The following is a 12,748-nucleotide window of genomic DNA, read 5'->3' as shown; positions in this document are numbered from 1 at the left end:
TCAGAAAAGATTTCCAAGTCTACTAGACTGACTGACCCAATCCTTTGAATTGCTTTAATTTTCCATCTTTCTTCTGCTGCTCAAACCAACCAGATGGTCTGAATAGCTTCTTGCCCATTTGCACAGCAACGTATATGCCTACTACAAGATGAAACAAGTTTCCTGCTGAGGAACTGAAGCAGCAGTCAGCTGTCCTCAGCTGGGAGGACACCTCATTAGATCCTGTAATATTAAATCTGATAGATGATGGGAAACCTGTTACAGCTTTGGAAGGGGACAGAAATGCATAGAAATTATTGCTAATTATTTTTACTTGCCTTTAATAGGGAGAGCGCTATACAGCTAAAATACTATTGACTTCATTTATTCATTACTACAAAAAAATTATTTCTGCACCTAATAAAGTGAACTTGCGCTTTAGTTCAGGTGTTTGTGTCCTTGCAAGACAAAGGTGTGCATACAGTAATTCATTGTATTAATTTTCTACACTAACTATTTACCATCCTAAGCTAAGAAATATATTCCATGGAGACAGGACTGGTTTGGTGTCCTTCAATGAGCATGCTAAGTACTGCACTCATACCTCTTTATCAACTAGTTTATCTGTTGGTGGACACATTTTGTCTGCGAGGCAACTTTATACTGACATTTGAATTTTTGAAGATTTTAATCTCTAGTCAAGTGTTAGTGTGACATGAAGTTGAGTAATTACATCTGGAGTATAATTTATATGTAAAATGAAGTGATGGGGACTGGAAAACTATACACTTTCAGATAAACTGTACTGCTTCTCAGAGTAAAAAGGGATTTTTCCTAGGTCAGTGTAAAGTGGACACAGGAAACTATTGCTAGGGTGGCCAGTAAATATATTTCCATCCAGTAAAGACTAAGGAAGCAATGCAACATCATACAGGGTGCTGGTGATTAACCTCTTCCACATTCCCTGCAGTTATTTTCTTGAAGAAAAAAAGTGTTCAGGAATCACATAGCAACAGGGGGGAGGGAAAATTATCACCTACAGTGGCATATCAATACAGTCCATAAGAACGATTAACCTCGTCTCAGTTGGAACCAAAACTGTGGCCCTTATTAAGCCTAATTCTTTAAAATTCATCCTGTGGGTTGTGTCATTTAGACTTTCCTGAAGTCAGTCTTCCGTATTGCTGTTTTTAAGGTATGTAGAATTTCCTATCCAGAGTGTTCTGTCACATTAAGGCAATAATAAAATACAACTTATGCATTCCCTGTTTTATATGGATATGGGCAAGCTTCTTCAGAAATTCATAGTGTTCCAAAAATTCAACCTGATGCTCTTGCTGAAATACTGCCATGGCATTGTAGAATCACTCTAGATTGAAACAACATTTGAGATCACTGAGTCCAGCCATTAACCCAAGCACTAACAATTCCACCACTAAACCACATCCCATGTATGTGTGCATCTAAGATACTGGTGATCAGATTATTTTATTTATAACCTTCAGAACAAACTTAGCTTTAAACTTTTATCATTGTGCTTTTTAGTCAATGCCTTGACATTGTATTTGAGCCTTTTTCATATTCCTTTGAGCTGTATTGTTCTGCAGGAAAGAGCTGACCCTAGCAGAACACAAATTATGATTTTCACAGATGAAATAATTACATTTGTATTACATACAGACTGTAAGAATAAATCTATTTTTTTAGCATCATTTAGTGCTTTTCATTAGGGCAGTGATAGACATTTGTTTCAAAATGTTCTAGGGAACAGTTATCCAACAGGTTAAATAATAAAGTAAAACTTGCATTAAGAACTGAATTACAGGTTCATTGTAACCTAATACATAATTATTAATTGGAATTAAAGACATTCTTTTTTTGGAAAGGAAAGATAGAAGTATTTGACAGACTGAAAGCGTCAGCATGAAGGTAAGGCACCATGCCAAATGCAGACAGAAATATTAGTAATATGCTACTGACACTTATTTTTATTAGAGAACCTTGTTTGTCCAAGCTGTTTGAAAATAGTCTGTGCACTTTGTATTTCACTACACACTCTTGTGTTATTGTTTGCATTTCCTAGTCTATTTAAATCAATTGAATGTCAAGGAAAGCATAATTATTGAGGGCACCATGTGCACTCAATGCTACTAAGACTAATTTCAAATATATCATGAATATTTTCATTACTTTGTTCTTTTCATGAAAAACAAACTTTGATTTATTTAAATGAACACAAGTGTTTGATAGGAACATATTTCAATATTCTGTGTTCTTCATCTCTGATCCAGGTAAAAGAGATTTTATATATTATGTCTTATTAGGATTAAGAGTCTGTTCCAAACAAATAACTAATAGAGGAACACATACAATTAACAAACACATTAGTCTTGTGGCCAGAGTACAAATTATGCTACTGGTGCATGTAACAAAGCAATATAGAGGATGCATCAGTGACTATAATACAATTCTTATCAGTCAAGAAACACTGCTGGAAATGCAGTACAGAAGTATTCATCAGATGATATTTTTTTCTGTGAGAAGCTGTAGTTCATCTTTTGAATGACACCATTCAACTGGATTTAGAACACAAAGTTTTCCTAGCTTCCTGAGAAGGCAGGCTCCACAGCAGCAGTCCCTGCTCAGTTTCTAGGCACTTGGGACATTTGTTATATCTTTTCTGACCTATTCTTTATTGTCTTACCTAACTAGTAGACTCCATTATGGTTACTAAGAGCCTTCCAAACAGATATTCTTCAACCAGAAGTTGTGAGTTAACAGAGTTCTGCACATTATAGTTTTCAGTGATTTTTTTTTTTCTATTCCCCTTACTTGACAAGAATAATAAAAGATGAAAAAAGGGGAAAAAACCAATTGTATTTGTTGCACCAATATCCATTCATTCCACGGTCCCAGTCTCCTGTGATGAAATCTAACATTGTCTCTTATGGCTTCTTCCCATTCTTTTTGTTTAAATTATCTAAAATACAGTGGTCAAGATTACTAATGATGAAAACTGTACTTTCTCCATTTTTTTCCTGCACGCTTCAGAATTATTTGGATCCAAAGACAGCATTTGTTTTGTTTGGGGCGTTTGATGCTTTTTCAACCTAAGTACTTGTATTTGTTGAGAACAGCAGAAGATATCTCTCTTTATGTCTCTAGTACTGTTTGCAGCAACTTTAATTGAAGAAAGCTGAAAATCAAAAGGTGATCATTAGTCACACAGATTTTTCAGACAGTCATCTATAAATTCAACCATGTATTGTAAAACTTTATTCTTTGCGAGATCTGAAGAATATCTTAGGAAATGGAGCAGGCATTCACTGCATTTAACTGCTCCCTTTGGGCAAAATGTCCTTCTCACTCTTGTAACTAAAATGCAGAGGGTTCAGTCTAAGAAGAAGAGGTTAGGGTGAACTAGGAGTTAGAAAAGGAAAGGGCTGACCTCTTGTTATACCTGGCTGTGTCTTTACAGTAAGTTGTCATTATTGCATGGGCATCAAGTTTTGTGAGGAACTTTAGGTCAAGAACCCTTGCAACACCCAGTAATCTCTATAAATTCTTGCAGCACTGTTGGGGTTTAAGTACATTCTGTGCTAGTACTTGGTCCCATGTTAATTTCCTTTAATTTATCCACTGCAATTTAAGCATTTTATCCCCTAAGCCTTCAGGGTAAGGTAGTATGTGGAAATTCCTCAAGAAGTATGAGACAAAAAAAAAATCAAGGTTCTTTACATTCTAGATTAACAAAAAATTTATTTCCTAAAGACATACAACAAAAAAATGAAAGAACTTTGTTGGCACTTTGTATAACTGAAGTCTGAGGAAGTCTAAAGTCTATTTTTGTTAGGAAAGAACATTTGTTTTTCCACACTTGAGAATGATAGTTTGATTGACATTGAGCATGTAATGGACACAAAAGCAACATAGGAGAGAGTTTCCTACTTTGTATTTAAATATGAACAAGTATGAACTCATAACTCTTGACTGCTGGAACTGGTTAGGGAAACTATCTCTCATCCTGCCTGAGCTCAAGAATTCTTGATATTTCTAAATGCATTCTTATTCCCCAGCTTGAAAATGTACTTAATGTAAATTAATCTAAGTACATAAATATTCTACTCCATGTTTTCCTGTTACATGCCTCAGACATTTACTTTGGTCTTTATGCAGTAACCCTGTTACTGTGGGGTTTAGAATCAGCAATCACAAGTTTGGGGCTGTATCCTGGGACTCTGCATATAGCTTTGGTTTCCACTGTTCCAGAATAACAAATTTCTGTTGTAGGCACTTGCAGAGAAAAGCTACTAGACTAATCAAATGGATTCCATTTTTTAGCCTAATGAGAAAAAAAAGTCTAAAGTCCTAAGTTTGCTCTCCTAAAATACCTAGCACATAAACCCCAAGGAAACAGAAGGCATTTTCATGCTTCAAGTATTTTTTCTTATAACAGTTCTTTTATTCAAATATCATTACATCATGTACTGCATTGGCTTAGTAAATCTAGTGGATTATTAAAGGCATTGGTCCTCTATGGCAGTTGTATATATAAAAGAAAATCAATATAATCACTTGGGTTAATTCAGCACTTGGGTTAATCAAAGTCAGAAAGCTGTGTTTGACAGCTGATGGATCATTTCTTATAACTTGAAGCGTTATTTTAAAAAGGCTTGATAAAATCAGAGTTCAGACCAAGAAAACCTACAGGCAGGTCTCTTAATGAACATGAGGGTTTTTTTCAGAGTACCAAAACCAGAATCAAACGCCTCCAAAATTGCCCCTGCAAGCTTGTGTAAACAGCAATAGAAAAATTATTACTGAGTACTGAATTATTACTTGTTAGCACTGAGTCAATGTCCAGCTTTTAAGTTTCACATGGTTCACTAACTTCTTTGTTTCCTGTGTGTGTTGAATTTTTCTCTCCACAGAGATCTGCCTTTTGACCAAAGGCCGTCGAACTGCCAGTGTAAGAGCAGACACATACTGTCGCCTGTATTCCCTCTCAGTGGACAATTTCAACGAGGTCCTGGAAGAGTACCCCATGATGAGAAGGGCCTTCGAAACAGTGGCAATTGATAGGCTAGACAGGATAGGTATTTATTTTTTTCCATATGCTTAATTCTTAAAACCTTTCTGCATTTTCTTTTCCTTGAGTTGCATGATAAAATGCCACTCTTAAAAATGAAAACTCCTGTTATATGTTTTGTTTGTTATACAGCAGTAAATGTTTTGTTGATCTATAAATAACACGTGTGCCAACATGAAATTCTGCAATCTCACTTTTAAATAATAAAACCCACGAAGTTTTAGAAAGTTTTCATACTCTTTTAAGCATATTTTTCATACTTTAATTATCATTACTATTATTTATTAGTCCTGTAGATTTCTTTTGCTGCCTTCAGCACTTGATAGGATTTATGCTGTTTCATGAGCTGTAGATGACATTTTCCTAAATAAATTGCTTAGAGATGACATCTATAATGCCGGGAAGAGCTGAAGCCTCTCAGCACTCACAAACTCCTTGTTTGTTGAAGTGCATTAATCCTATGCAGTAGGGCTCTCATTCTCCTCACAACATGGGCACTGCTAGCCTTGATGGCTGCACACTGGCATTGCTCAGATCTGCTTGCAATCAGAAAAGCAGGCCAACAACATCCAAGTGAAAGGCAGAAAGGTATGGCAGATTATCAGAACAGGGGGTGTGAAGTTGCCATCGTGCATCCCAATATTCTGGACCTCTCTAATAGGACACAGTAGGCAAAATATATGGTCTTTGGTCAGGAGAATTGCACTCTGATTATCGACACTGGTTTTAAAAGGCAGCTGTGAAAAAACTCACAACTTCACAATAAAATTCCAGTGTAAGGATTTCTCCACATCCCTCTTTCTGAATACTTGTAGTTTCTTCGAAATTAAACCAAAAAGAATTGCATGGGACTGTTGTGCTGCCTGTTCTAAGCTGAAGATGCGATTTGGAAAAAAGTATCTTTTCTTTAATATACCAAAAAGAATTGCAATACAGGTATACAGGTTTCTAATTTTAATAGAGGTGTTTTAGTATTCTGCAGATTACGCGCACTCCATGCATTAAATTCTTAAAATTTGTCTCTCGAGACTCTCTGAAAATGTAGTCCAACTCTAAGTAATAGGTGCTTGAATAATATTAGCAGTAAAGTCCAGTCCACTTGGGAATAGCAATCCCATCTGAAGTGTTTTATCAAAAAAAAAAAAAAGGAGCAATTGAGTGCCATTGTGTTCCTGTGCATCTGATGACTCAGACAGAATAGCATCTACATCTTGCAAACACTGGAACCCATCAAGCAGACATTAGCATGCAGTGTACAGCAGTCTTTATTGTGCAAGCAGGTTGTCACATTAGCCATAAGTTCATATGAGTTCACATTTAAAAGGATGATTTCTTGTCAATTGGTGGCCACTGGTTACTAATGTCTAGTTATTACTTCCCAGAAATGTGCTAGATAGCAGGTGTATTTATGTTATGTAACAGCTCAGAATGCAATGAACAGAGAAAGATGATGTAGATGCAGAGCACGGTAACTCTGTTAGTTGTTCAGTAAACTGCCATTCTTACATGTAATTGTAGTAACAGCAGTAAACTGCAAGTGAAGAGGCACATAAAGTCCGAGCATCTGAGCACAGGGGTCTTACACGAGCCCGCTGTGCTGGTGCGGGGAGGGGATGTAGGGGCTGCAGGTGGAGGCAGCCACGGGGAGCTGTGACCAGCGTGGGCCACTGTGGCAGTGCCCGGGTGGCACAGTCCCCTCCTGCACTGGGCTGGGGCGGAGCAGGGGCCTTAGTTCAGCCACCCGGTGCCTGCCGAGGCTTTTTACAATACACAGCACCCAGTGCTAGGTGCTGAAACACAAAGCCAGGGTGGGGCTCTGCCCCCTGTGCCTCAGAATCACTAACTCTTCTGCCTCTCTGTGAAGGGAAGAAGAACTCAATCCTCCTGCAGAAGTTCCAGAAAGACCTCAACACCGGCGTTTTCAACAATCAGGAGAACGAGATCCTGAAGCAGATCGTGAAGCACGACAGGGAGATGGTGCAGACCATCGCCCCGGTGAGCCTGCAGCAGATGCCCGCCCTCAACTCCAGCACCTCGGCCTCCTCCTCGCGCGGGCGGACGCAGTCGCCGCCCGTGTACAGCACCAGCAGCCTCTCCCACGGGAACCTGCACTCCCCCTCGCCCAGCACGCAGACGCCCCAGCAGGCTGCCGTCATCCTCTCGCCCTGCTCCTACACCACAGCCGTCTGCAGTCCGCCGGTACAGAGCCCGCTGGCCGGCCGAACTTTCCAGTACGCCTCGCCCACCGCCTCGCAGCTCTCCCTGATGCAGCAGCAGCAGCCGCCGCAGCCGCCGCCGCAAGCGTCCCAGCAGCCCCCCGGCGCGGCGCAGAAGAACGAGGTGCACAAGAGCACCCAGGCCCTCCACAACACCAACCTGACGCGGGAGGTGCGGCCGCTCTCGGCCTCGCAGCCCTCGCTGCCTCACGAGATCTCCACGCTGATCGCCAGGCCTCACCCCACCGTGGGCGAGTCCCTCGCCTCTCTCCCGCAGCCCGCCCCGGGTCCCGGCGTGCCCCCGGCCGGCCGCGCCTCCGTCCCGCAGCGGGTCTCGCTCTTCCGACAGATGTCCTCGGGAGCCATTCCCCCGAACCGGGGGGCCGCGCCGCCCGCTGCTCCCCTGCAAAGGGATTCTTCCACAGTCTTAAGCACAGAGCCCGAGGGAGACAAACCGCGTTTCGCCTCAAACTTATGATCCCTGATGACTGTGAGCAACAGACTTTCAACAAACCGAGCACCATCCCCCGAACTGTTGTAGCCTGTTTCCTAATGTTCCCCAGCAGTCTACTATGAGAAAAATACTTTAGACAGCTTTGCCCTATGTAACGAATGTAAAAATTATATATGTATATGTATATACATATATATGTATACATATATATATTAAAAGAATTAAAAAAACTTGTTTGAATTCATGTCTTCCTTCCTCTCAACCATTAAAGAAAATTAAATTTAGCTGTAATGTTTTTAATGTGTTGACTTCAAAATCAGCCTAAGAGCTGTTCTCTGTCTAGGGGATCTGCTATTTTCATGGGAGAATTGTCAACACAATAACAAACAAATATATAAAAAAAAAAAAAAAAAGAAATATCAGTTTAACTAACAAGTAACACGTAGCACTGACCGAGTGATATTCTGAAACCTGTGTTATTTCATTTATTGCATATATGATGTTAATTTCTTGTGAAGAATTCAGTTGTTATTTTGCATTACATTTCATATGTTAGCACCATCCATTTGGATTTAGATTGGAAAAGCATTATATTGCAAACACCTGCAGTCTAAAGGGTGGCACTAGCACTCCTCTGGATAGGTTGTAACCTCATGACATGTCAACCCTTCTGTTGTTTAAGAAAATTGGGTGGACTTTGATCTTCATATTGCTAAAGACTTTTACAAAGACTAAATATTGCCGTTGTAAATAACTTTTTAGAACCAAGCAAAAATAGCTGCTGTGTGGTGTACCATTGCAAGGTCTTTGTTTAGGAATTTAGGTTCCGCTTTTCACTTCAAAATTTACAGTTTTAAAATTTGTTAAAGCTAAGTGCAACACAACTGTTAAATTGTAATGCAATGGCTTAAAACCTATGGTGTTACTTTTACATGCAATGTTTTATGCAAAATTGTACGCTTGATCCTGCAAACCGCTTGTACTTCACCAATACCATCACTTTTCTTCTTCTTGCCCTCAATAGCATCTGAGAATATTCCATGCATGCTTTGGAAAAAAAAAAAAAAAGACGATAAAATAGGTTTGGTCAGTAGGAAAAGGCTTTATGGTATCTTAGAAAATAATAACCATTCATTAATTGTGTCTACCTTAAAATTCCTATAATGCTGACTTTGAATCTCTGGTTTAAGTCTAGAAGTGAGGTTTTTCATTTAAAGGATTATTTGTAAACCACAGCTTGATTTAGACTTTCAGGTGCTTTCTGTGTCTTCACTGTAGTTTTGTAGTTGACTGTGGTGTTAATTTACAAAAATAAATATAATATAGCATCAAGTCTGTCTGGAAATGCACGATTTGCTCTGTGTATATTGTAATTAAATGGTTAGTATATCCTAAGGCATGTAGTGTCAAACATAGCCCATAGGTATGAGGTTTATTATTTTTTATGTCTTCAAAACAGAAAGGAAATGGTGACAGAAAGCAGGGTTAAAGCATACTGTTTTGTGAACATTTTGTTTTGTTTGCTCAAACCTTCACATTATCTTATCCAGAAAAAAAAAAATTCGTAATCATTTGTGCCTGATTTGTCACATTAAATAGAGATTGAGACTAAATGTGTCATAATTCAACTCATTAAAAATCAGCATTATGGATATGATATAAGCATATATTCTGTTCCTTAAAACCAGGCTGATTCATGATAAGGAAGTGAATGCAAAGGAGTTCTCTTTCCATTAATGCTGAATTTAACGATGCATGGAAAAATTAAATAACATCACAAACTACGTAATGCAGTGAATCCAGATGTACTTGAGAGCCAAGTAAAATATACTAAAGCTAACAGAGCTTGAGCCCATGCTGCCTGTTATATGTTTTACTAAAATGGTACATCAAATAAAATTTTAAAAAAATCTTCCTTTTTTTTTTTTTTTGCTGACTCACACTCACCAGTAAAAATCGATGTAATTAACCCACTAACATGCTGCTGCCATTAATTTAAGTGACCTGGAGTGGAAATGGGGAAATGATTGTTTAAAAAGTGTCTCAAACATTATGGATACGCTGCAAGACCATTTATTTATCAGTAAAATACCCCTTATATTATTTTAATGCTAACAAATTCTGTCAGTTAACTAAGATCATGTACTGATCTTGAAAACTGTTTAAGGTTTACATTTAATAGGAGAAATGGGGTTAGTAGCAAAATATTTTTATATATATTTTTATTTTATTTTAAGCACTATGAAGAAATATTAATTCACATGGTCTTTCAGTGAAACCATAAATAATTTTTAATGACTTTGTAATAGAGTGGACAATATCTAGGATTTGTATGTTAATTAAAAAAAATGGTACAGGGTATAAAATTATATACGTATATATATATGTATGTATGAATGTATATATACTTAGATTAAGAAACAATGACTCACATTCCTGTAATATAAAGGTCCATTGCTAGTTTCAGAAGTGACCTATTTTCTCTGTACATAGGTAAGCCCATAAGTATGAAATCTCACATCTGTACAAGTTGCAATGTATTAATGAAAAAAGGTTGGATCTTACTGCTGCTGGGAAGACTATAGGTCTGGTTCTTACAATAACTGTATGATCAGGGATGAGTTAGATTTTTTCTTTTGTCTTTGCTCAAAGCCATAAATAAACAAATATAAAAGATTATTAATAAATTGAAGAAAATATATAAAAAATAAAACCATGAATATTTTTTTGTTCCAATATCTTTATAACTGAGAAAGTTTTGCTTTAATATGGAAGAAGAATTGTTTTCTTATCTCTTTTCTTTATTCTGAGCCCAGAAGTGGTATGCACTAAGTATGGGGAGGTGGAGAGAAAACTGCCTTAGTAATTATGCGCACTCTTGAAAGAAGGGGGTTTAGAAATTCAAGGATACTACCTTATTTACTCAACCAATTCCTAAACTATATTTCCTCTTCAGATCAGAGGAATTAATTTCCCTACAAAACTCTCATTTAAGCCATTAATATTTATCTGTAATATTTTTTAAGTACAAATATTTGGAAATTACATTTGTTTTTGTATAAAATATTAAATATCCCGGTAGAAAATCCCAAAGAGCTGTAAGTATAACTTAAGGAAACTGTATTCTGTCATATTTTCACTTTATCTTACTGTGTGTGTCAATCCCAGGTGATATACCTCTGAACTTGTGTATAATAGTTCAGATGTCGGGGGAACACTGATGTGGAAGTAATGTTCATCATTTATATTTTAGGACATTGTAAATTAAAAAGCATAGTGCATTCAAAGCAATCGCACATTATATGCTTTACATTATCTTCGGTGGGATCAATAGAATCCTAGACTGATAAACTGATTTAAGCAAGCATGAGTAGTTGTATTTTCAATTTGCACTCTAGAGTATATTGTGAATTCCTTTCACTGGTATTTAAGTTTGTTTTTTTTACTTTGCATTACTAAGATATTGCTTCAGTCCGATGGTAGTCAATGAAGTGATTTTCAAAAATACCAACATGGCACTAGAAAAATCTTGTTTAGCAGCAACAGTTCAGTTCTCCTGTCTACATTTGACCACTGCACAAAGTATACTTTGCTCTTTGGTTCAGTCTTATTATTCCATACATGTTTGCGTGCAGAACCAAAAGAAACAAAGGATTGTTTTTAAGTGATATTTCATGTCCCTGTATATGGTATTGATGTGTATCTACACACCAATTTATGTATTTTTAAAATCTCTCCATTTTGAGTGTCTATATCTACCTCAGCTTACTTCCTACCTTATCTTGAACTGGAACCAAAGTAAATTTTATTTAAAAAGCAAACTTTCATGTCTTGATGCATGTCATTAAGAGTTAAGCTTAATATTTCTATTTTCAAAATTTATTAATGAGTTCTCAAACCAATTTCAGTATTTCTATACATTTGCATTCATTTCTACTCTATAAGTGACATTGTCCAGTGAAGAAAAACATTTTATTTTGAAAATAAGATGTTAAATTTTTAAATGAGCCTGCAGTTCAACTGCTCTGGAAATATGCAGTGATGTTAGTAATTTCTGCTGTTCTTAAGTCCTCTGCTCATTCCAAAAAATTGTTACAATATAGGAACAGAAAGTGTTTGTTTACAAATCATGGGTCTGAGCTACACGCACTATCTGAACACTCTAAAAATTGGGTGTGCAAATTTATTTGTTTAGTGGACTTGGCCTTTCGTCTCCTTCCTTTTTCTTTTTAATTAGGGAAGAGTAAGAGCATTAATATTGCCCTAGAGCATGTCCTATGAGAAATACATGCTGTGAGTCTTGAATTGGTACATTTTTCACCAACAATCAGTACCCAGCACTCCGTTGCATACTTAGCACTAGACTGCTAGTGTGAATCACACCCTGGCTGGCCCAGTGGACGCCATCCAGATGGTATAATTTCTGATCCATGGTTACCTTTTTTCTCATCTCAGCGAAGACGTAGTACTTTAACATGCAATATCTTAACAGGAGTGTGGTAGCACTGAATTTTTCAGGACAAGATATAGGAACATTAGAAAGAGAAAAACAGGAACGTTAGAAATAGAAAAGCAGTGATAGTAGACAAGCAGAGTATCCAACTAAATGAATTGATTTTAAATCTACCTGTGTATCTTCCGTATACGTTTTTAAATATTGCTATCAATTCCATTAGATGGTTTAAGAGGTATTCCAGGTCAGGTGATCCTTGGCCTATGAACTGATGGACTCAAGCACACATTGAAACTGTTCCTGTCGTATGATGTTATTTCACCTGCTTGCAAAAGATACCATATTTTTTTACCATTCTCCAGTTTTACGCGTCAGATTTGGAATATGGTTCCCCCTATGCTCTGCTTGGAAGAGATTCTGCAGTGCTGAGTTAGTTCTTGCTGAAAGGTCATTTGCAAGTTTGGATCAAGTAGAACTGCAGCACAAAAGAGAGGAGATTGAATGTGGTAGTTTCAATCAGTCGAAACTAGCCTGTGCACTAAAGGGAAGCAGGTACT

The 12,748-nt window shown here is 37.5% G+C and overlaps 1 protein-coding gene across 1 annotated transcript in view; it reads left to right on the top strand.

Annotated features, from left to right (window-relative positions):
• The window catches only part of HCN1 (hyperpolarization activated cyclic nucleotide gated potassium channel 1), a 200,641-nt gene extending 191,000 nt beyond the window's left edge, over nt 1-9,641 (top strand). Inside the window, exons 7-8 of the mRNA XM_032676121.1 lie at nt 4,911-5,075; nt 6,933-9,641. Of these exons, the coding sequence (XP_032532012.1) occupies nt 4,911-5,075; nt 6,933-7,762 (995 nt within the window). The 3' untranslated portion in view covers nt 7,763-9,641. The remainder of the gene's footprint in view (nt 1-4,910; nt 5,076-6,932) is intronic.
• Nucleotides 9,642-12,748: the final 3,107 nt, after the last annotated feature.

The sequence above is a fragment of the Chiroxiphia lanceolata genome, chromosome Z, assembly GCF_009829145.1.
Source record: "Chiroxiphia lanceolata isolate bChiLan1 chromosome Z, bChiLan1.pri, whole genome shotgun sequence".
In the NCBI taxonomy this organism is placed as follows: domain Eukaryota; kingdom Metazoa; phylum Chordata; class Aves; order Passeriformes; family Pipridae; genus Chiroxiphia; species Chiroxiphia lanceolata.
Note: the sequence above shows the minus strand (reverse complement) of the source record. Positions and strands in the feature narration are given on the sequence as shown.